This window comes from Haliotis rubra, unplaced genomic scaffold, assembly GCF_003918875.1.
Source record: "Haliotis rubra isolate DU_JTF1 unplaced genomic scaffold, ASM391887v1 Scf1215, whole genome shotgun sequence".
Classification (NCBI taxonomy): domain Eukaryota; kingdom Metazoa; phylum Mollusca; class Gastropoda; order Lepetellida; family Haliotidae; genus Haliotis; species Haliotis rubra.
Genome location: NW_025765132.1, coordinates 154,042 through 178,225, shown reverse-complemented (window position 1 = coordinate 178,225; position 24,184 = coordinate 154,042). Strand labels below are relative to the sequence as shown.

The following is a 24,184-nucleotide window of genomic DNA, read 5'->3' as shown; positions in this document are numbered from 1 at the left end:
TCCTCCTCAGTGTGTCATCTCACAATGTCTAGTTATCTCCTTCTCCTCAGTGTGTCATCTCACAATGTCTAGTTATCTCCTTCTCTCAGTGTGTCATCCTCACAATGTCTAGTTATCTCCTTCTCTCTGTGTGTCATCCTCACAATGTCTAGTTATCTCCTTCTCTCAGTGTGTCATCTCACAATGTTCAGTTATCTCCTTCTCAGTGTGTCATCCCCACAATGTCCTTCTCCTTCTCAGTGTGTCATCTCACAATGTCTAGTTTCTCCTTCTCTCAGTGTCATCTCACAATGTCTAGTTATCTCCTTCTCTCTTCCTCAAATGTGTCATCTCATTAATGTCTAGTTATCTCCTTCTCCTCAGCGTCATCATCTCACAATGTCTTATCTCCTTCTCTCAGTGTGTCATCCTCTCAATGTCTCTCAGTTATCTCCTTCTCTCAGTGTGTCATCCTCACAATGTCTAGTTATCTCCTTCCCTCAGTGTGTCATCTCACAATGTCTAGTTATCTCCTTCCCTCAGTGTGTCATCCCCACAATGTCTAGTTATCTCCTTCTCTCAGTGTGTCATCTCACAATGTCTAGTTATCTCTTCCCTCAGTGTGTCATCCTCACAATGTCTAGTTATCTCCTTCCCTCAGTGTGTCATCTCCACAATGTCTAGTTATCTCCTCCTCAGTGTCATCCTCACAATGTCTAGTTATCTCCTTCTCTCAGCGTGTCATCTCACAATGTCTAGTTATCTGGTGTCATCCTCACAATGTCTAGTTATCTCCTTCAGTGTCATCCTCACAATGTCTAGTTCCTCTCCCTCGTCATCCACAATTGTCCAGCTTCCCTCAGTGTGTCATCCTCAATAATGTCTAGTTATCTCCTTCCTCAGTGTAAATCCCCACAATGTCTAGTTATCTCCTTCTCCTCAGTGTGTCATCCCCACAACGTCTAGTTATCTCTTCCTCAGTGTGTCATCCTCACAATGTCTCTAGTTATCTCCTTCTCCCTCAGTGTGTCATCTCACAATGTCTAGTTATCTCCTTCCCTCAGTGTGTCATCCTCACAACGTTCAGTTATCTCCTTCCCCGTCAGTGTCATCCCCACAATGTCTAGTTATCTCCTTCTTCCCTCAGTGTGTCATCTCACAATGTCTACATTCTCCTCTTCCCTCAGCGTCATCCTCTCAACGTCTGGTTATCTCCTTCCTCTCAGCGTGTCATCATCTCACAATGTCTAGTTATCTCCTTCCTCTCAGTTGTGTCATCTCACAATGTCTAGTTATCTCCTTCTCTCAGCGTGTCATCCCACAAATGTCTAGTTATCTCCTTCTCAGTGTGTCATCTCACAATGTCATAGTTATCTCCTTCTCCCTCAGCGTGTCATCCTCACAATGTTTAGTTATCTCCTTCCCCTTCACAATGTGTCATCCTCACAATGTCTAGTTATCTCCTTCCCTCAGTGTCATCTCACAATGTCTAGTTATCTCCTTCTCTCAGTGTGTCATCTCACAATGTCTAGTTATCTCCTTCTCTCAGTGTCATCTCACAATGTCTAGTTATCTCCTTCTCTCAGCGTGTCATCTCACAATGTCTAGTTATCTCCTTCTCTCAGTGTGTCATCCTCACAATGTCAGTTCATCTCCCTTCACAGTTGTCATCCCAACGCAATTCCTTCTCTCTTCTCAGCGTGTCATCCCTGAATGTCTAGTTATCTCCTTCTCTCAGCGTGTCATCTCACAATGTCTAGTTATCTCCTTCTCTCAGTGTGTCATCTCACAATGTCTAGTTATCTCCTTCCCTCAGCGTGTCATCTCACAATGTCTAGTTATCTCCTTCCCTCAGCGTGTCATCTCACAATGTCTAGTTATCTCCTTCCCTCAGTGTGTCATCTCACAATGTCTAGTTATCTCCTTCCCTCAGTGTGACGTCTCACAATGTCTAGTTATCTCCTTCCGTCAGTGTGTCATCTCACAATGTCTAGTTATCTCCTTCTCTCAGTGTGTCATCTCACAATGTCTAGTTATCTCCTTCTCTCAGTGTGTCATCTCACAATGTCTAGTTATCTCCTTCTCTCAGTGTGTCATCTCACAATGTCTAGTTATCTCCTTCCCTCAGTGTGTCATCTCACAATGTCTAGTTATCTCCTTCTCTCAGTGTGTCATCTCACAATGTCTAGTTATCTCCTTCCCTCAGTGTGTCATCTCACAATGTTTAGTTATCTCCTTCCCTCAGCGTGTCATCTCACAATGTCTAGTTATCTCCTTCTCTTAGTGTGTCATCTCACAATGTCTAGTTATCTCCTTCCCTCAGTGTGTCATCTCACAATGTCTAGTTATCTCCTTCCCTCAGTGTGTCATCTCACAATGTCTAGTTATCTCCTTCCCTCAACGTGTCATCTCACAATGTCTAGTTATCTCCTTCCCTCAGTGTGTCATCTCACAATGTCTAGTTATCTCCTTCTCTCAGCGTGTCATCTCACAATGTCTAGTTATCTCCTTCCCTCAGTGTGTCATCTCACAATGTCTAGTTATCTCCTTCCCTCAGTGTGTCATCTCACAATGTCTAGTTATCTCCTTCCCTCAGTGTGTCATCTCACAATGTCTAGTTATCTCCTTCCCTCAGCGTGTCATCTCACAATGTCTAGTTATCTCCTTCCCTCAGTGTGTCATCTCACAATGTCTAGTTATCTCCTTCCCTCAACGTGTCATCTCACAATGTCTAGTTATCTCCTTCCCTCAGTGTGTCATCTCACAATGTCTAGTTATCTCCTTCTCTCAGCGTGTCATCTCACAATGTCTAGTTATCTCCTTCCTCAGTGTCGTCAGTGTGTCATCTCTCAATGTCTCTCTCCTTCTCAGTTATCTCCTTCCCTCAGCGTGTGTCATCTCACAATGTCTAGTTATCTCCTTCCGTCAGTGTGTCATCTCACAATGTCTAGTTATCTCCTTCCCTCAGTGTGTCATCTCACAATGTCTAGTTATCTCCTTCTCTCAGTGTGTCATCTCACAATGTCTAGTTATCTCCTTCCCTCAGTGTGTCATCTCACAATGTCTAGTTATCTCCTTCTCTCAGTGTGTCATCTCACAATGTCTAGTTATCTCCTTCCCTCAGTGTGTCATCTCACAATGTCTAGTTATCTCCTTCCGTCAACGTGTCATCTCACAATGTCTAGTTATCTCCTTCTCTCAGCGTGTCTCATCTCACAATGTCTAGTTATCTCCTTCCCTCAGTGTGTCATCTCACAATGTCTAGTTATCTCCTTCTGTCAGTCTCCTTCCTCAGTGTCATCTCACAATGTCTAGTTATCTCCTTCCCTCAGTGTGTCATCTCATAATGTCTAGTTATCTCCTTCCCTCAGTGTGTCATCTCACAATGTCTAGTTATCTCCTTCTCTCAGTGTGTCATCTCATAATGTCTAGTTATCTCCTTCCCTCAGCGTTTCATCTCACAATGTCTAGTTATCTCCTTCTCTCAGTGTGTCATCTCACAATGTCTAGTTATCTCCTTCTCTCAGTGTGTCATCTCACAATGTCTAGTTATCTCCTTCCCTCAGTGTGTCATCTCACAATGTCTAGTTATCTCCTTCCCTCAGCGTGTCATCACATAATGTCTAGTTATCTCCTTTTATCAGCATATCTCTTCCCCCTCAGCGTGTGATCTCACTATGCGTTGTAACCTCTCCCGTAATTTCTTCCTTAGTAGACTGTGATCTCATAACATGAAGGAATATCTTCATCAGTAGAATGAAGGAGGATGAAGGAGCAAGTATATATTCCGAAACGTTGTGTCCATCACAATAAAGATGTTGACAACCATTAAAGTTTGCCTTTATGTGTATCACTTCTAAATGCCATTCAAAAACTCTGTCGGAAATAGGAAAAAAACTGTTTTAAGCTGTTGCTTTGTATTCCTATAAGTTACACGAACGCAAATAGCATATGTCGATGTAACCAAGCTCGGCCTAACGGGGCATTCAGTGGGATGCGTAAGAGGATATCCAGAAAATCATGTTTACTCGTAAAATCGGGCAAAACTTAGTGATGAAATACAAGATTACCAATCTAGGTGGAGCTGCTTGTTTGGCATCAGCCCTGGAACCTCAAAGCCCTTTGTACTAAATGCCATGATAAACAAGTGTACTATTTATATTTTATCATGTTTACCGTAAAATCGTGGCAATTTTGTACAATGATAAAATTTGCAATTCATCGGTCCGTTTCTGACTCAAACGGACTATATTTCCAACTGTACTTTAGTATTGTCTTCCTCGGTAGAGTGCGATCTTACAATGTTTAGTTATCTCTTCCTCCGCGGTGGGTGATCTCTGATGATCAACGTTAAACATCTTCCTTTGCGGAGGGTGATCTCTGATGAACAATGTTAAGAAACATCTTCCTTGCGGAGGGTGATCTCTGATGATCAACGTTAAACATCTTCCTCTACGGAGGGTGATCTCTGATGATCAATGTTAAACATCTTCCTCTACGGAGGGTGATCTCTGATGATCAACGTTAAACATCTTCCTCTACGGAGGGTGATCTCTGATGATCAACGTTAAACATCTTCCTCTACGGAGGGTGATCTCTGATCATCAATGTTAAGAAACATCTTCCTCTACGGAGGTTGATCTCTGATGATCAACGTTAAACATCTTCCTCTACGGAGGGTGATCTCTGATGAACAATGTTAAACATCTTCCTTGCGGAGGGTGATCTCTGATGATCAATGTTAAACATCTTCCTTGCGGAGGGTGATCTCTGATGATCAATGTTAAACATCTTCCTCTACGGAGGGTGATCTCTGATGATCAATGTTAAACATCTTCCTCTGCGGAGGGTGATCTCTGATGATCAATGTTAAGAAACATCTTCCTTGCGGAGGGTGATCTCTGATGATCAATGTTAAACATCTTCCTTGCGGAGGGTGATCTCTGATGATCAATGTTAAACATCTTCCTCTACGGAGGGTGGTCTCTGATGATCAACGTTAAACATCTTCCTCTACGGAGGGTGATCTCTGATGAACAATGTTAAACATCTTCCTTGCGGAGGGTGATCTCTGATGATCAACGTTAAACATCTTCCTCTACGGAGGGTGATCTCTGATGATCAATGTTAAACATCTTCCTTGCGGAGGGTGATCTCTGATGATCAATGTTAAGAAACATCTTCCTTGCGGAGGGTGATCTCTGATGAACAATGTTAAACATCTTCCTTGCGGAGGGTGATCTCTGATGATCAATGTTAAGAAACATCTTCCTGTACAGAGGGTGATCTCTGATGAACAATGTTAAACATCTTCCTTGTGGAGGGTGAGCTCTGATGATCAATGTTAAGAAACATCTTCCTTGCGGAGGGTGATCTCTGATGAACAATGTTAAACATCTTCCTTGCGGAGGGTGATCTCTGATGATCAACGTTAAACATCTTCCTTGCGGAGGGTGATCTCTGATGATCAACGTTAAACATCTTCCTTGCGGAGGGTGATCTCTGATGAACAATGTTAAGAAACATCTTCCTTGCGGAGGGTGATCTCTGATGATCAACGTTAAACATCTTCCTCTACGGAGGGTGATCTCTGATGATCAATGTTAAACATCTTCCTCTACGGAGGGTGATCTCTGATGATCAATGTTAAACATCTTCCTCTACGGAGGGTGATCTCTGATGATCAACGTTAAACATCTTCCTCTACGGAGGGTGATCGCTGATCATCAATGTTAAGAAACATCTTCCTCTACGGAGGTTGATCTCTGATGATCAACGTTAAACATCTTCCTCTACGGAGGGTGATCTCTGATGAACAATGTTAAACATCTTCCTTGCGGAGGGTGATCTCTGATGATCAACGTTAAACATCTTCCTCTACGGAGGGTGATCTCTGATGATCAATGTTAAACATCTTCCTTGTGGAGGGTGATCTCTGATGATCAATGTTAAACATCTTCCTCTACGGAGGGTGATCTCTGATGATCAATGTTAAACATCTTCCTCTACGGAGGGTGATCTCTGATGATCAATGTTAAACATCTTCCTTGCGGAGGGTGATCTCTGATGAACAATGTTAAACATCTTCCTTGCGGAGGGTGATCTCTGATGATCAACGTTAAACATCTTCCTTGCGGAGGGTGATCTCTGATGATCAATGTTAAACATCTTCCTCTGTGGAGGATGATCTCTGATGATCAATGTTAAACATCTTCCTTGCTGGAGGGTGATCTCTGATGAACAATGTTAAACATCTTCCTTGCGGAGGGTGATCTCTGATGATCAACGTTAAACATCTTCCTCTACGGAGGGTGATCTCTGATGATCAACGTTAAACATCTTCCTTGCGGAGGGTGATCTCTGATGATCAACGTTAAACATCTTCCTCTACGGAGGGTGATCTCTGATGATCAACGTTAAACATCTTCCTCTACGGAGGGTGATCTCTGATGAACAATGTTAAACATCTTCCTTGTGGAGGGTGATCTCTGATGAACAATGTTAAACATCTGCCTTGCTGAGGGTGATCTCTGATGATTAATGTTAAAAACATCTTCCTTGTGGAGGGTGATCTCTGATGATCAATGTTAAACATCTTCCTTGCGGAGGGTGATCTCTGATGAACAATGTTAAACATCTTCCTTGCAGAGGGTGACTCTCTGATGATCAATGTTAAACATCTTCCTTGCGGAGGGTGATCTCTGATGAACAATGTTAAACATCTTCCTTGCGAAGGGTGATCTCTGATGATCAAACTTAAGTAACATCTTCCTTGCGGAGGGTGATCTCTGATGATCAATGTTAAACATCTTCCTCTATGGAGGGTGATCTCTGATGATCAATGTTAAGAAACATCTTCCTCTACGGAGGGTGATCTCTGATGATCAATGTTAAACATCTTCCTTGCGAAGGGTGATCTCTGATGATCAAACTTAAGTAACATCTTCCTCTGCGGAGGGTGAAATTTGATGATCAATGTTAAGATGCATCTTCTTCTACGGAGGGTGATCTCTGATGATCAATGTTAAACATCTTCCTCTACGGAGGGTGATCTCTGATGATCAACGTTAACATCTTCCTCTACGGAGGGTGATCTCTGATGATCAATGTTAAGAAACATCTTCCTTGTGGAGGGTGATCTCTGATGATCAATGTTAAACATCTTCCTTGCGGAGGGTGATCTCTGATGATCAATGTTAAACATCTTCCTTGCGGAGGGTGATCTCTGATGAATAATGTTAAACATCTTCCTCTACGGAGGGTGATCTCTGATGATCAATGTTAAACATCTTCCTTGTGGAGGGTGATCTCTGATGAACAATGTTAAACATCTTCCTTGCGAAGGGTGATCTCTGATGATCAACGTTAAACATCTTCCTACGAAGGGTGATCTCTGATGATCAATGTTAAACATCTTCCTTGCGGAGGGTGATCTCTGATGATCAATGTTAAACATCTTCCTCTACGGAGGGTGATCTCTGATGATCAATGTTAAACATCTTCCTCTACGGAGGATGATCTCTGATGATCAATGTTAAACATCTTCCTTGCGGAGGGTGATCTCTGATGATCAATGTTAAACATCTTCCTTGCGGAGGGTGATCTCTGATGATCAATGTTAAACATCTTCCTTGCGGAGGGTGATCTCTGATGATCAATGTTAAACATCTTCCTCTACGGAGGGTGATCTCTGATGATCAATGTTAAACATCTTCCTTGCGGAGGGTGATCTCTGATGATCAATGTTAAACATCTTCCTTGCGGAGGGTGATCTCTGATGATCAATGTTAAACATCTTCCTTGCGGAGGGTGATCTCTGATGATCAATGTTAAACATCTTCCTCTACGGAGGGTGATCTCTGATGAACAATGTTAAACATCTTCCTTTGTGGAGGGTGATCTCTGATGATCAATGTTAAACATCTTCCTTGCGGAGGGTGATCTCTGATGATCAATGTTAAACATCTTCCTTGCGGAGGGTGATCTCTGATGATCAAACTTAAGAAACATCTTCCTCTGCGGAGGGTGATCTCTGATGATCAATGTTAAACATCTTCCTCTACGGAGGGTGATCTCTGATGATCAATGTTAAGAAACATCTTCCTTCTACGGAGGGTGATCTCTGATGATCAATGTTAAACATCTTCCTTGCGATGAGGGTGATCTCTGATGATCAATGTTAAACATCTTCCTCTACGGAGGGTGATCTCTGATGATCAATGTTAAACATCTTCCTCTGCGGAGGGTGATCTCTGATGATCAATGTTAAACATCTTCCTCTGCGGAGGGTGATCTCTGATGATCAATGTTAAACATCTTCCTCTACGGAGGGTGATCTCTGATGATCAATGTTAAACATCTTCCTTGCGGAGGGTGATCTCTGATGATCAATGTTAAACATCTTCCTCTACGGAGGGTGATCTCTGATGATCAATGTTAAACATCTTCCTTGTGGAGGGTGATCTCTGATGATCAATGTTAAACATCTTCCTTGGCGGAGGGTGATCTCTTCCTTTGAGGGTGATCTCTGAATCAATGTTAAACATCTTCCTGCGGAGGGTGATCTCTGATGATCAATGTTAAACATCTTCCCTCTACATCTTCCTCTTCCTTGCGGAGGGTGATCTCTGATGATCAATGTTAAACATCTTCCTTGCGGAGGGTGATCTCTGATGATCAATGTTAAACATCTTCCTTTGTGGAGGGTGATCTCTGATGATCAATGTTAAACATCTTCCTTTACGGAGGGTGATCTTGATGATCCATCTTCCTCTACGCGATGATCAATGTTATCTTCCTACCGCAGGTTGATGAACAATGAGGGTGATCTCTGATGATCAATGTTAAACATCTTCCTTGTGGAGGGTGATCTCTGATGATCAATGTTAAACATCTTCCTCTACGGAGGGTGATCTCTGATGATGATCAATGTTAAAAACATCTTCCTTGATGGAGGGTGATCTCTGATGATCAATGTTAAACATCTTCCTTGCGGAGGGTGATCTCTGATGATCAATGTTAAACATCTTCCTTGCGGAGGGTGATCTCTGATGATCAATGTTAAGAAACATCTTCCTTGTGGAGGGGGGTGATCTCTGATGATCAATGTTAAACATCTTCCTTGTGGAGGGTGATCTCTGATGAATAATGTTAAACATCTTCCTCTACGCTCTGATGAGGGTGATCTCTGATGAACAATGTTAAACATCTTCCTCTGGTGGAGGGTGATCTCTGATGATGATCTCTGATGATCAATGTTAAACATCTTCCTTGCGGAGGGTGATCTCTGATGATCAATGTTAAACATCTTCCTCTACGGAGGATGATCTCTGATGATCAATGTTAAACATCTTCCTTGTGGAGGGTGATCTCTGATGATCAATGTTAAACATCTTCCTCTACGGAGGATGATCTCTGATGATCAATGTTAAACATCTTCCTTCCGGAGGGTGATCTCTGATGATCAATGTTAAACATCTTCCTCTACGGAGGGTGGTCTCTGATGATCAATGTTAAACATCTTCCTCTACGTAGGTTGGTCTCTGATGATCAATGTTAAACATCTTCCATGCGGAGGGTGATCTCTGATGAACAATGTTAAACATCTTCCTTGCGGAGGGTGATCTCTGATGATCAATGTTAAACATCTTCCTTGTGGAGGGTGATCTCTGATGATCAATGTTAAACATCTTCCTCTACGGAGGGTGATCTCTGATGATCAATGTTAAACATCTTCCTCTACGGAGGGTGATCTCTGATGATCAATGTTAAACATCTTCCTTGCGGAGGGTGATCTCTGATGATCAATGTTAAACATCTTCCTTGCGGAGGGTGATCTCTGATGATGATCAATGTTAAACATCTTCCTTTGAGGAGGGTGATCTCTGATGATCAATGTTAAGAAACATCTTCCTCTACGGAGGGTGGTCTCTGATGATCAATGTTAAACATCTTCCTCTACGGAGGTTGGTCTCTGATGATCAATGTTAAACATCTTCCATGCGGAGGGTGATCTCTGATGAACAATGTTAAACATCTTCCTTGCGGAGGGTGATCTCTGATGATCAATGTTAAACATCTTCCTTGTGGAGGGTGATCTCTGATGATCAATGTTAAACATCTTCCTTGTGGAGGGTGATCTCTGATGATCAATGTTAAACATCTTCCTCTACGGAGGGTGATCTCTGATGATCAATGTTAAACATCTTCCTCTACGGAGGGTGATCTCTGAGGTTCAATGTTAAGAAACATCTTCCTGCGGAGGGTGATCTCTGATGATCAATGTTAAACATCTTCCTTGTGGAGGGTGATCTCTGATGATCAATGTTAAACATCTTCCTCTACGGAGGGTGATCTCTGATGATCAATGTTAAGAAACATCTTTCTCTGCGGAGGGTGATCTCTGATGAACAACGTTAAACATCTTCCTCTACGGAGGGTGATCACTGATGATCAATGTTAAGAAACATCTTCCTCTACGGAGGGTGATCTCTGATGAACAATGTTAAGAAACATCTTCCTTGCGGAGGGTGATCTCTGATGAATAATGTTAAACATCTTCCTCTACGGAGGGTGATCTCTGATGATCAATGTTAAGAAACATCTTCCTTGCGGAGGGTGATCTCTGATGATCAATGTTAAACATCTTCCTTGCCGAGGGTGATCTCTGTTGATCAATGTTAAGAAACATCTTCCTTGCGGAGGGTGATCTCTGATGAATAATGTTAAACATCTTCCTCTACGGAGGGTGATCTCTGATGATCAATGTTAAACATCTTCCTTGTGGAGGGTGATCTCTGATGAACAATGTTAAACATCTTCCTTGCGAAGGGTGATCTCTGATGATCAATGTTAAACATCTTCCTCTACGGAGGGTGATCTCTGATGATCAATGTTAAACATCTTCCTTGCGGAGGGTGATCTCTGATGATCAATGTTAAACATCTTCCTCTACGGAGGGTGATCTCTGATGATCAATGTTAAACATCTTCCTCTACGGAGGATGATCTCTGATGATCAATGTTAAACATCTTCCTCTACGGAGGGTGATCTCCTTTGATCAATGTTAAACATCTTCCTTGTGGAGGGTGATCTCTGATGATCAATGTTAAACATCTTCCTTGCGGAGGTTGATCTCAGATGATCAATGTTAAACATCTTCCTCTACGGAGGGTGGTCTCTGATGATCAATGTTAAACATCTTCCTCTACGGAGGTTGGTCTCTGATGATCAATGTTAAACATCTTCCATGCGGAGGGTGATCTCTGATGAACAATGTTAAACATCTTCCTTGCGGAGGTTGATCTCTGATTATCAATGTTAAACATCTTCCTTGTTGAGGGTGATCTCTGATGATTAATGTTAAACATCTTCCTTGCGGAGGGTGATCTCTGATGATCAACGTTAAACATCTTCCTTGGGGAGGGTGATCTCTGATGATCAATGTTAAACATCTTCCTCTACGGAGGGTGATCTCTGATGATCAATGTTAAACATCTTGCTCTACGGAGGGTGATCTCTGATGATCAATGTTAAACATCTTCCCTCTACGGAGGGTGATCTCTGATGATCAACGTTAAACATCTTCCTTGGGAAGGGTGATCTCTGATGATCAATGTTAAACATCTTCCTCTACGGAGGGTGATCTCTGATGATCAATGTTAAACATCTTCCTCTACGGAGGGTGATCTCTGACGATCAATGTTAAGAAACATCTTCCTGCGGAGGGTGATCTCTGATGATCAACGTTAAACATCTTCCTTGTGGAGGGTGATCTCTGATGATCAATGTTAAACATCTTCCTTGCGGAGGGTGATCTCTGATGATCAATGTTAAACATCTTCCTCTACGGAGGGTGGTCTCTGATGATCAATGTTAAACATCTTCCTCTACGGAGGTTGGTCTCTGATGATCAATGTTAAACATCTTCCATGCGGAGGGTGATCTCTGATGAATATTGTTAAACATCTTCCTTGTGGAGGGTGATCTCTGATGATCAACGTTAAACATCTTCCTTGCGGAGGGTGATCTCTGATGAACAATGTTAAACATCTTCCTTGCGGAGGGTGATCTCTGATGATCAACGTTAAACATCTTCCTTGCGGAGGGTGATCTCTGATGAACAATGTTAAACATCTTCCTTGCGGAGGGTGATCTCTGATGAACAATGTTAAACATCTTCCTTGCGGAGGGTGATCTCTGATGATCAACGTTAAACATCTTCCTCTACGGAGGGTGATCTCTGATGATCAACGTTAAACATCTTCCTCTACGGAGGGTGATCTCTGATGATCAACGTTAAACATCTTCCTTGCGGAGGGTGATCTCTGATGAACAATGTTAAACATCTTCCTTGCGGAGGGTGATCTCTGATGAACAATGTTAAACATCTTCCTTGCGGAGGGTGATCTCTGATGATTAATGTTAAGAAACATCTTCCTTGTGGAGGGTGATCTCTGATGATCAATGTTAAACATCTTCCTCTATGGAGGGGATCTCTGATGAACAATGTTAAACATCTTCCTTGCGGAGGGTGATCTCTGATGATCAATGTTAAACATCTTCCTCTGCGGAGGGTGATCTCTGATGATCAATGTTAAACATCTTCCTCTATGGAGGGGGATCTCTGATGATCAATGTTAAGATGCATCTTCTTCTACGGAGGGTGATCTCTGATGATCAATGTTAAACATCTTCCTTGCGAAGGGTGATTTCTGATGATCAAACTTAAGTAACATCTTCCTTGCGGAGGGTGATCTCTGATGATCAATGTTAAACATCTTCCTCTATGGAGGGGGATCTCTGATGATCAATGTTAAGATGCATCTTCTTCCTTGCGGAGGGTGATCTCTGATGATCAATGTTAAACATCTTCCTCTACGGAGGGTGATCTCTGATGATCAACGTTAAACATCTTCCTCTACGGAGGGTGATCTCTGTTGATCAATGTTAAGATGCATCTTCCTCTACGGAGGGTGATCTCTGATGATCAATGTTAAACATCTTTCTTGCGAAGGGTGATTTCTGATGATCAAACTTAAGTAACATCTTCTTTGCGGAGGGTGATCTCTGATGATCAATGTTAAACATCTTCCTCTACGGAGGGTGATCTCTGTTGAACAATGTTAAACATCTTCCTTGTGGAGGGTGATCTTTGATGATCAACGTTAAACATCTTCCTTGCGGAGGGTGATCTCTGATGATCAAACTTAAGAAACATCTTCCTCTACGGAGGGTGATCTCTGATGATCAATGTTAAACATCTTCCTTGCGAAGGGTGATCTCTGATGATCAATGTTAAACATCTTCCTTGCGGAGGGTGATCTCTGATGATCAATGTTAAACATCTTCCTTGCGAAGGGTGATCTCTGATGATCAATGTTAAGATGCATCTTCCTCTACGGAGGGTGATCTCTGATGATCAATGTTAAACATCTTCCTCTACGGAGGGTGATCTCTGATGATCAATGTTAAAGAACATCTTCCTCTGCGGAGGGTGTAGGAACATCCACAGCGTGTGGCGTGTACTCTCCACTAACTCTTCACTGTGGTGAGTACTTCCAACTCTGAAGCGGAGTTCTCAGTATCAAGGTTTCTGTTTCAGCGATAAAAGCTGAACTTGCGGATGTTGGTATAGCCGGAAATCAAGTGAAGGGTGTCAGAGCACCAGAGCTGAGAGCCGGTGGCATTGACGAGTTCATCGGCATGGGCGAAAACGACTTTGACTACGACGCCTCCTGTATTAGTTCCGAGTTTGATCAACAGGTAAACTTCATTTATCGGAGCGAATAAAAGTGGATAGACAAAGGGCGGGTTGGATAGATGAGGATAGTGAAGATTGGATAGATGAAGATAGTGAGGGTTGGATAGATGGAGATAGTGAGGGTGGGATAGATGTGGATAGTGAGGGTAGGATGGATGGAAATAGTGAGGGTTGGATAAATGAAGATAGTGAGGGTGGAATAGATGAAAATAGTGAGGGTGGGATAGATGTAGTTAGAGAGGGTGGGATAGATGTAGATAGTGAGGGTTGGATAGATGGAGATAGTGAGGGTGGGATAGATGGAGATAGTTAGGATGGGATAGATGGAGATAGTGAGGGTGCGATAGATGGAGATTGTGGAGTTGGGATAGATGTAGATAGTGAGGGTGGGATAGATGTAGATAGTGAGGGTAGGATAGATGTAGATAGTGGAGGTGGGATGGAAGGGGGTAGATAGTGAGGGGTTGGATAGATGTAGATATATTGGAGGTGGATAGATGGAGATAGTGAGGGTGGGATAGATGTAGATAGTGAAGGTGGGATAGATGTAGATAGTGAGGGTGGGATAGATGAAGATAGTGAGGGTGAGGATAGATGTAGATAGTGGAGGTGGGATAGATGTAGATAGTGAGGGTGGTATAAATGGAGATAGTGAGGGTGGGATAGAAGGAGATAGTGAGGGTGGGATAGATGTAGATAGTCAGGGTGGGATAGATGGAGATTGAGGAGGTGGGATAGATGGAGATTGTGGAGGTGGGATAGATGGAGATTGTGGAGGTGGGATAGATGTAGATAGTGAGGGTGGCATAGATGTAGATAGTGGAGGTGGGATAGATGTAGATAGTGAGGGTAGGATAGATGTAGATGGTGAGGGTGGGATAGATGGAGATGTGGAGGTGGGATAGATGTAGATGGAGTGTGAGAGTGGGATAGATGTGGGTAGATAGTGGAGGTGGGATAGATGTAGATAGTGATTGTTGGGATAGATGTAGATAGTGAGGTGTGGTATAAATGGAGATAGTGATTGTGGGATAGATGTAGATATAGTGAGGTTGGGATAAATGGAGATAGTGAGTCTTGGATAGATGAAGATAGTGAGGGTGGGATAGATGGAGATTGTGAGGGGTAGGATAGATGTAGATAGTGGAGGTGGGATAGATAGAAGATAGTGAGGGTGGGATAGATGTAGATAATGAGGGTGGGATAGCTGTAGATAGTGGAGGTGGGATAGATGAAGATAGTGAGGTTGGGATAGATGTAGATAGTGAGGGGTGGTATAGATGGAGGATAGTGAGGTGGGATAAATGTAGATAGTGAAGGAGTAGGATAGATGGAGATAGTGAGGGATTGGATAGATGTGGATAGTGAGGGGTGGGGTGGATGTAGATAGTGTAGGTGGGATAGATGTAGATGGTAGAGGTGGGATAGATGAAGATAGTGAGGAGTGAGATAGATGTAGATAGTGGAGGTGGGATAGATGTAGATAGTAGAGGTGTGGTATAAATGGAGATAGTGAGGGTGGGATAGAAAGGAGATAGTGAGGGGTGGGATAGATGTAGATAGTCAGGGTGGGATAGATGGAGATTGAGGGAGGTGGGATAGATGGAGATTGTGGAGGTGGGATAGATGTAGATAGTGGAGGGTGGCATAGATGTAGAATAGTGGGAGGGGGATAGATGTAGATAGTGAGGTAGGGATAGATGTAGATAGTGAGGGGTGGGATAGATGGAGATTGTGGAGGTGGGGATAGATGTAGATAGTGAGTGGGATGGATATAGATAGTGTGGAATTGGAGATAGATGTAGAATAGTGATTGTTGGATAGATGTAGATAGTGAGGGTGGTATAAATGGAGATAGTGATTGTGGGATAGATGTAGATAGTGAGAGGTTGGGGATAGATGGAATAGTGAGGGCTTGGATAGATGAAGATAGTGAGGTGGGATAGATGTAGATAGTGAGAGATTGGGATAGATGTAGATGAGTGAGGGTGAGATAGATGTAGATAGTGACGGTGAGATAGATTGAGAGATAGTGTTTTTCTGGATAGATGTAGATAGAGAGGTGGTATAAATGGAGATAGTGAGGGTGGGATAGAAGAGGAGATAGTGAGATGGGATAGATGTCGATAGTGAGGTGGGATAGATGTAGATAGTGGAGGGGTGGGATGGAAGGGTAGATAGTGAGGTTGGATAGATGGAGATAGTAGGGGGTAGGGATAGATGGAGATAGTGCGGATGGGATAGATGGAGATAGTGATGGTGGGTTTGACTGATGGAGATAGTGGATGATAGGATAGATGGAGAATAATGTGGGTTGGATAGATGTAGATAGTGAGGACTGGATAGATGTAGATGGTGAGGATTGGATAGATGGGAATAGTGGATGGATAAATGGAGATAGTGAGGGCTGAATGAATGTAGATATTGGAGGTGGGATAGATGGAGATAGTGAGGTAGGATAGATATGATAGTGAGGTGGGATAGATGTAGAGGAGATGGTGAAGGTGGGAAAAGATGTAGATAGTGAGGGGTGTGGGAAAGATGGAGATAGTGAGGATGGGATAGATGGAGATAGTGAGGGTGGGATAGATGGAGATTGTGAGGGTAGGATAGATGTAGATAGTGGAGGTGGGATAGATGAAGATACTGAGGGTGGGATAGATGTAGATAATGAGGGTGGGATAGCTGTAGATAGTGGAGGTGGGATAGGTGAAGATAGTGAGGTTGGGATAGATGTAGATAGTGAGGGTGGTATAGATGGAGATAGTGAGGGTGGGATAAATGTAGATAGTGAAGGTAGGATAGATGGAGATAGTGAGGATTGGATAGATGTAGATAGTGAGGGTGGGGTGGATGTAGATAGTGTAGGTGGGATAGATGTAGATAGTGAGGGTGGGATAGATGAAGATAGTGAGGGTGAGATAGATGTAGATAGTGGAGGTGGGATAGATGTAGATAGTGAGGGTGGTATAAATGGAGATAGTGAGGGTGAGATAGAAGGAGATAGTGAGGGTGGAATAGATGTAGATAGTCAGGGTGGGATAGATGGAGATTGAGGAGGTGGGATAGATGGAGATTGTGGAGGTGGGATAGATGTAGATAGTGAGGGTGGCATAGATGTAGATAGTGGAGGTGGGATAGATGTAGATAGTGAGGGTAGGATAGATGTAGATAGTGAGGGTTGGGATAGATGGAGATTGTGGAGGTGGGATAGATGTAGATAGTGAGGGTGGGATAGATGTAGATAGTGGAGGTGGGATAGATGTAGATAGTGATTGTTGGATAGATGTAGATAGTGAGGGTGGTATAAATGGAGATAGTGATTGTGGGATAGATGTAGATAGTGAGGTTGGGATAAATGGAGATAGTGAGGCTTGGATAGATGAAGATAGTGAGGATAGATGAAGATAGATAGTAGAGGTGGGATAGATGTTAGATAGTGAGATGGGATAGATGAGATAGTGATTTCTGGATAGATGTAGATAGAGAGTGTGGTAAATGGAGATAGTGAGGTGGATAGAAGGAGATAGTGAGGTTCTGGATAGATGTCGATAGTGAGGGGTGGGATAAATGTGGTATGAAATGGAGATAGTGAGGGTAGATAGATGGAGATAGGAGGAAGGACGATAGATGAGATAGTGAGGGTTGGATAGATGTAGATAGTGAGGGTGGGATAGATGAAGATAGTGGATGTGGGATAGATGTAGATAGTGAGGGTTGGATAGATGTAGATAGTAGAGGTGGGATAGATGTAGATAGTGAGGGTAGGATAGATGAACATAGTGGAGATGGTATAGATGAAGATAGTGAGGTAGGATAGATGAATATAATGAAGGTGTGATAGATGTGGTTAGTGAAGGTGGGATACATGAAGATAGTGAGTGTTGGACAGATGTAGATAGTGAGGGTAGGAGTAGATGGAGATAGTGAGTGAGTGAGTGAGTGAGTGAGTGAGTGAGTTTGTTTGTACGCCGCACTCAGCAATATTCCAGCTATATGGCGGCGGTCTGTAAATAATCGAGTCTGGACCAGACAATCCAGGGATCAACAGCATGAGCATCGATGTGCGCAATTGGGAACCTATGACATGTGTCAACCAAGTCAGCGAGCCTGACCACCCGATCCCGTTAGTCGCCTCTTACGACAAGCATAGTCGCCTCTTACAACAAGCATGGGTTACTGAAGACCAATTCTAACCCGGGACCTTCACGGGTATGGAGATAGTGATTGTTGGATAGATGGAGATAGTGAATGTAGGATAGATGGAGATAGTGAAGGTAGGATAGATGGAGATAGTGAGGGTTGGATAGATGAAGATAGTGATTGTTGGATAGATGGAGATAGTGGGGGTAGGATAGATGGCGATAGTGATTGTTGGATAGATGTACATAGTGAGGGTAGTATGGAAGAAGATAATTGAATACAAGGTTTCCAATTCTACGATTTCAGTCCAACCTGAAGTGGCCATACACCTACGACTTCATCCCCGGACCAGCGTGCAACAACGGCGAGCCGCCGAACGCGCCGTTCCCTGGTGAGTGTCGTCCATGTCGATGACGTTAGTCTCCTTGTGCAGGATTGTGTCTCTTTATATAAGTATCAGTTAGACAGGCCACACAACTACAAGACAATATGGCAATATGGTAGAAAGGCAGTGGTTATAGCAATGATGATAGCATTCGCCAACCAGTGTCAACATTACGAAATATGCCAGGAACTAAGCTTCGGAGCCAGAACAAAACTGTCATTTAATGCATTGCAAACTGTCCCACAATGAAAACCTTATATCATTCCTTGCCTCATTAAAACAAAACTTGTCTTTGACTATCACTGGTTATATATCAGTGGGTGTATGTCTGACAATGCCTGACTAAATGTGAAATGACTTCAGGCAAATGGCAGTTTCTTGTGGCCAGCCTCAATTTCAATGGATCAACGTGCGCAACTCCAAGTGCCTGTACCAACGTGTTCACCCAGAGCGACGTCTTCGACCTGTTCTTCGACAGGTAAAAGCACGTGACACTACCAAACTCTCATACGTAATACTGAATTATAAACCTATCTCCGATTTTCTCTGCAGTAAAGTAGGTTCCATCCAGAATCGGGTAGACCTCTGTCCCTGCCCTGGGCCCTTATTCTCAAAACGTTCGTAGCCCTAAGAATGTGTTAAGAATGGGCTTAAGAAGTTCGTAGGGCTTACGAAGTTTCGAGAATAGCTAGCCAGGTTTTGAAGTACACATTTCGAAACCTCATATCAGGTTAAATTTCGATCATTTCATAACCTAGGTTTTGAAGTGGTCGTAATTTAACCTGATATGAGGTTTTGAAATGACCATTATTTATGATTGATACAACTTTGTCTTGCTATGACTGATCGTAAAATATCTCATTATTGAAAACTTCCAATATATAGTGGTAATAACTGGTTTCGAACCCGCAACTCTTCGCTCACAACTTTGGCGGTTTTATCCACTAGGCTACGAAGGATCGGTGTAAAGAATGGGATTGTTTGTCAGTAGGAACCATGTGTTCCTCACAAGATGGGTACTGCAAGGTGTTGGCTGCGAGTCGCATCCCAGTTGACACCGGCTGTTCCATCATTTTCGGACTGTTCCATCAATGTTGTTCTGCTCAGTACATGCACAAATTGAAAATAATACATATTTGTGTTTTACATTCATGACGGTTCATAAGTCGGATAAAACACTCCCCCTAGGTCTTGGTCGGGATTGTAAAACCCTGGAGCAGCAGGGACGGAGCCTTGCCCTCGGTTTTACAAGCTCCGTCCCTGCTGCTCTCAGGTTTTACAATCCCGACCAAGACCTCGGAGTCGTGTTTTATCATTTACATAGACATCCACCATCTATTCTTAAAGAATCCCTCACACTCTTTCAGGCGCTCGTGACACCGTTCTGTCACGCACACGTCACACAAATTTACACACACACGCACGCACACACGCACGCACACACACACGCACACATTACACAACAACAGATACGCACGTCAGAAAACATGGGGTTGCCGAAAGAAGTAGAGTAAAGAATAATACTTTTTTGTACAACTTTTAAAGGGCGGGAATTATGTAGCCTTTGTATATTGTCTCATGTATTGAACGGGATAATTCATAATTCATGTATGCCGTTTGTCAAGCTTCGCCAAGCACTATGACGGGGACCGCTCCCCCTTCACTCTCATCATCAACCCCGACTTCGTCCTGGTGCCGTACAAGCTGGCGGGGCTGCAGGAATTCCTGGAGTATGTCAGGGCAGCATTCCAGGTAACCTTGACCCTATCGTCACACTAAATGGTAACCTTGACCCTATCGTCACACTAAATGGTAACCTTGACCTTATCGTCACACTAAATGGTAACCTTGACCCTATCGTCACACTAAATGGTAACCTTGACCTTATCGTCACACTAAATGGTAACCTTGACCTTATCGTCACTTTAAATGGTAACCTTGACCTTATCGTCACACTAAATGGTAACCTTGACCTTATCGTCACATTAAATGATAACCTTGACCTTATCGTCACAATAAATGGTAACCTTGACCCTATCGTCAAACTAAATGGTAACCTTGACCTTATCGTCACTTTAAATGGTAACCTTGACCTTATCGTCACACTAAATGGTAACCTTGACCCTATCGTCACACTAAATGGTAACCTTAACTTATCGTCACACTAAATGGTAACCTTGACGCTATCGTCATACTAAATGGTAACCTTGACCTTATCGTCATACTAAATGGTACCCTTGACCCTATCGTCACACTCAATGGTACCGTTGACATTTAACTCAAAATGGTAACCTTGACCTTATCGTCACACTAAATGGTAACCTTGACCTGATCGTCACACTAAATGGTAACCTTGACCTTATCGTCACACTAAATGGTAACCTTGACCCTATCGTCACACTAAATGGTAACCTTTACCTTATCGTCACACTACATGGTAACCTTGACCTTATCGTCACTTTAAATGGTAACCTTGACCCTATCGTCACACTAAATGGTAACCTTGACCTTATCGTCACACTAAATGGTAACCTTGACCTGATCGTCACACTAAATGGTAACCTTGACCTTATCGTCTCACTAAATGGTAACCTTGACCCTATCGTCACACTAAATGGTAACCTTGACCTTATCGTCACACTAAATGGTAACCTTGACCCTATCGTCACACTAAATGGTAACCTTGACCTTATCGTCACTAAATGGTAACCTTGACCTGATCGTCACACTAAATGGTAACCTTGACCTTATCGTCACACTAAATGGTAACCTTGACCTTATCGTCACATAAAATGGTAACCTTGACCTGATCGTCACACTAAATGGTAACCTAGACCTTATCGTCACACTAAATGGTAACCTTGACACTATCGTCACACTAAATGGTAACTTTGACCTTATCGTCACACTAAACGGTAACCTTGACCCTATCGTCACACTAAATGGTAACCTTGACACTATCGTCACACTAAATGGTAACTTTGACCTTATCGTCACACTAAATGGTAACCTTGACACTATCGTCACACCAAATGGTAACCTTGATCTATCACTATAACATTGACCCCTCACTCTACCTGACAATCTTGACCCCTAATTATGCATGCAGACCCTGAACACCACTATACCTGGTAACCTTCACCTCTCACCTAAACTGCTAAAGTTCTTTCACTCTAAATGGAATCCTTGAACTCTCACTGTAAATGGTCAACTTTTAATCTTCCTGTTAACCTTTACCTCTCGCTATAACTGGTAGCCTTGACTTCTCACTTTCCCTGGTAACCCTGACCTTGTAACCTTGACCTCTCACTGTAACTTGGTAATAATGATCTCTCACTTTCCCTGGTAACCTTGACCTCTCACTTTCCCTGGTAACCTTGACCTCTTACTCTACCTTGTAACCTTGACCTCTCACTGTAACTTGGTAATAATGATCTCTCACTTTCCCTGGTACCCTTGACCCTATCGTCACACAAAATGATAACCTTGACCTTATCGTCACACTAAATGGTAACCTTGACCTTATCGTCACTAAATGGTAACCTTGACCTTATCGTCACTTTAAATGGTAACCTTGACCCTATCGTCACACTAAATGGTAACCTTGATCTATCACTATAACATTGACCCCTCACTCTACCTGACAATCTTGACCCCTAATTATGCATGCAGACCCTGAACACCACTATACCTGGTAACCTTCACCTCTCACCTAAACTGCTAAAGTTCTTTCACTCTAAATGGGATCCTTGAACTCTCACTGTAAATGGTCAACTTTTAATCTTCCTGTTAACCTTTACCTCTCGCTATAACTGGTAGCCTTGACTTCTCACTTTCCCTGGTAACCCTGACCTTGTAACCTTGCCCTCTCACTGTAACTTGGTAATAATGATCTCTCACTTTCCCTGGTAACCTTGACCTCTCACTTTCCCTGGTAACCTTGACCTCTTACTCTACCTTGTAACCTTGACCTCTCACTGTAACTTGGTAATAATGATATCTCACTTTCCCTGGTAACCTTGACCTCTCACTTTCCCTGGTAACCTTGACCTCTTACTCTACCTTGTAACCTTGACCTCTCACTGTAACTTGGTAATAATGATCTCTCACTTTCCCTGGTAACCTTGACCTCTCACTCTACCAGGTGACCTTGACTTCTCACTGTAACGGGTAACTTTGACTTCTGGTAACAATCACCCTCACTGTCAAGGTGATGTCTCACTGATTGATGTCTTTGACTGGTTGTATTTTGCAGGACACTTGGATTCTACCTATGAGCAAGAGCAAGGCGCTGGACTGGATCAAGGACCCCACTCCCAACCTGAACATCACCACCTTCCAGCCCTGGTCCTGCTAGCGAGCTGACTGTGAAGCTCCATCACTACTACTACCAGTAGTACAAGCAGTAGAAGACTCGACCATCATAATCCGCCGTCCGTGACACAGACTTTATAACAACTCACATTGTCTTAGTCATCCGTTGTTATAAAGCTGTGTGATTAACCTTATCTGATACTGCTCCCAGTTGTCAATCTCCTCTCCTCAGTCCACTTGCCACCCCTATATCTAACTCCCTACCCTCGTGTAGTGTCACCTATATCTGACTCTCTACCCTCATATACCGTCACCTATATCTGACTCTCTACCCTCATATATCGTCACCTATATCTGATTCCCTACCCCCATATAGTGTCACCTATATCTGACTCTCTACCCCTCATATACCGTCACCTATATCTGACTCCCTACCTCTCATATACCGTCACCTATATCTGATTCCCTACCCCTCATATACCGTCACCTATATCTGACTCTCTACCCTCATATACCGTCACCTATATCTGACTCTCTACCCCTCATATACCGTCACCTATATCTGACTCTCTACCCCTCATATACCGTCACCTATATCTGACACTCTACCTCTCATATACCGTCACCTATATCTGAATCTCTACCCCCCATATAGTGTCACCTATATCTAACTCCCTACCCCCCTATAGTGTCACCAATATCTGATTCCCTACCCCTCATATAGTGTCACCTACATCTGACTCCCTGTCAACTCTAATTACAACATGTAATAAAGTCATTGCTGTACTTTTTTAGTTTTGTAAAGACTTCTTTCAGTTGTGTGAGGTATGTGTGCAGGTGCAAGTCGCTTCAGCACTGACGTGATGCTTTATTTACCCCCGTGAGGCCTTTACCCCCGTGAAGCCTTCATCCCCAAAGCCGCATGTATGGCAATAATCAGGGGAGACAACTAGTAGAGTCCTGTTTCCTCGATTCACGTATGAGAACATTGGCATCTCTTGTCAAATATATACTCGAACATGGATAGCTCTGCATATGTCACTACAAGGATACAGAATAACGTGTCTAGCAAAGTGTCTTTCAGTTTCTGGATATGTGGTAATGTGTGTAACTCAGTTTCTATCAGTTTCTGGATATATAGTAATGTGTCTACCTCTGTGTATATCAGTTTCTGGATATATAGTAATGTATGTAGCTCAGTGTATATCAGTTTCTGGATATATAGTAATGTAAGTAGCTCAAGTGTATATCAGTTTCTGGATACCTAGAAATTTGTCTAGCTCAGTGTATATCAGTTTCTGGATACATAGTAATGTGTGTAGCTCAGTGTATATCAGTTTCTGGATATATAGTAATGTATCTAGCTCAGTGAATATCAATTTCTTGATATATAGTAATCTGTCTAGCTCAGTGTATATCAGTTTCTGGATATATAGTAATGTATGTAGCTCAGTGTATATCAGTTTCTGGATATATAGTAATGTATGTAGCTCAGTGTATATCAGTTTCTGGATATATAGCAATGTCTAGCTCAGTGTATATCAGTTTCTGGATACATAGTAGTGTAGCTCAGTGTATATCAGTTTCTGGATATATAGTAA

The 24,184-nt window shown here is 42.8% G+C and overlaps 1 protein-coding gene across 2 annotated transcripts in view; it reads left to right on the top strand.

Annotated features, from left to right (window-relative positions):
• Nucleotides 1-23,369, top strand: part of LOC124265713 (chitin deacetylase 7-like) — a 55,752-nt gene extending 32,383 nt beyond the window's left edge. For both annotated transcript variants that reach the window (XM_046700523.1, XM_046700532.1), the window contains exons 4-8: nucleotides 13,583-13,743; nucleotides 18,191-18,275; nucleotides 18,633-18,747; nucleotides 19,895-20,021; nucleotides 22,525-23,369. In XM_046700523.1, coding sequence (XP_046556479.1) covers nucleotides 13,583-13,743; nucleotides 18,191-18,275; nucleotides 18,633-18,747; nucleotides 19,895-20,021; nucleotides 22,525-22,626 — 590 coding nt within the window. In that variant the 3' untranslated portion in view covers nucleotides 22,627-23,369. The remainder of the gene's footprint in view (nucleotides 1-13,582; nucleotides 13,744-18,190; nucleotides 18,276-18,632; nucleotides 18,748-19,894; nucleotides 20,022-22,524) is intronic.
• The last annotated feature ends 815 nt before the right edge of the window (nucleotides 23,370-24,184 follow it).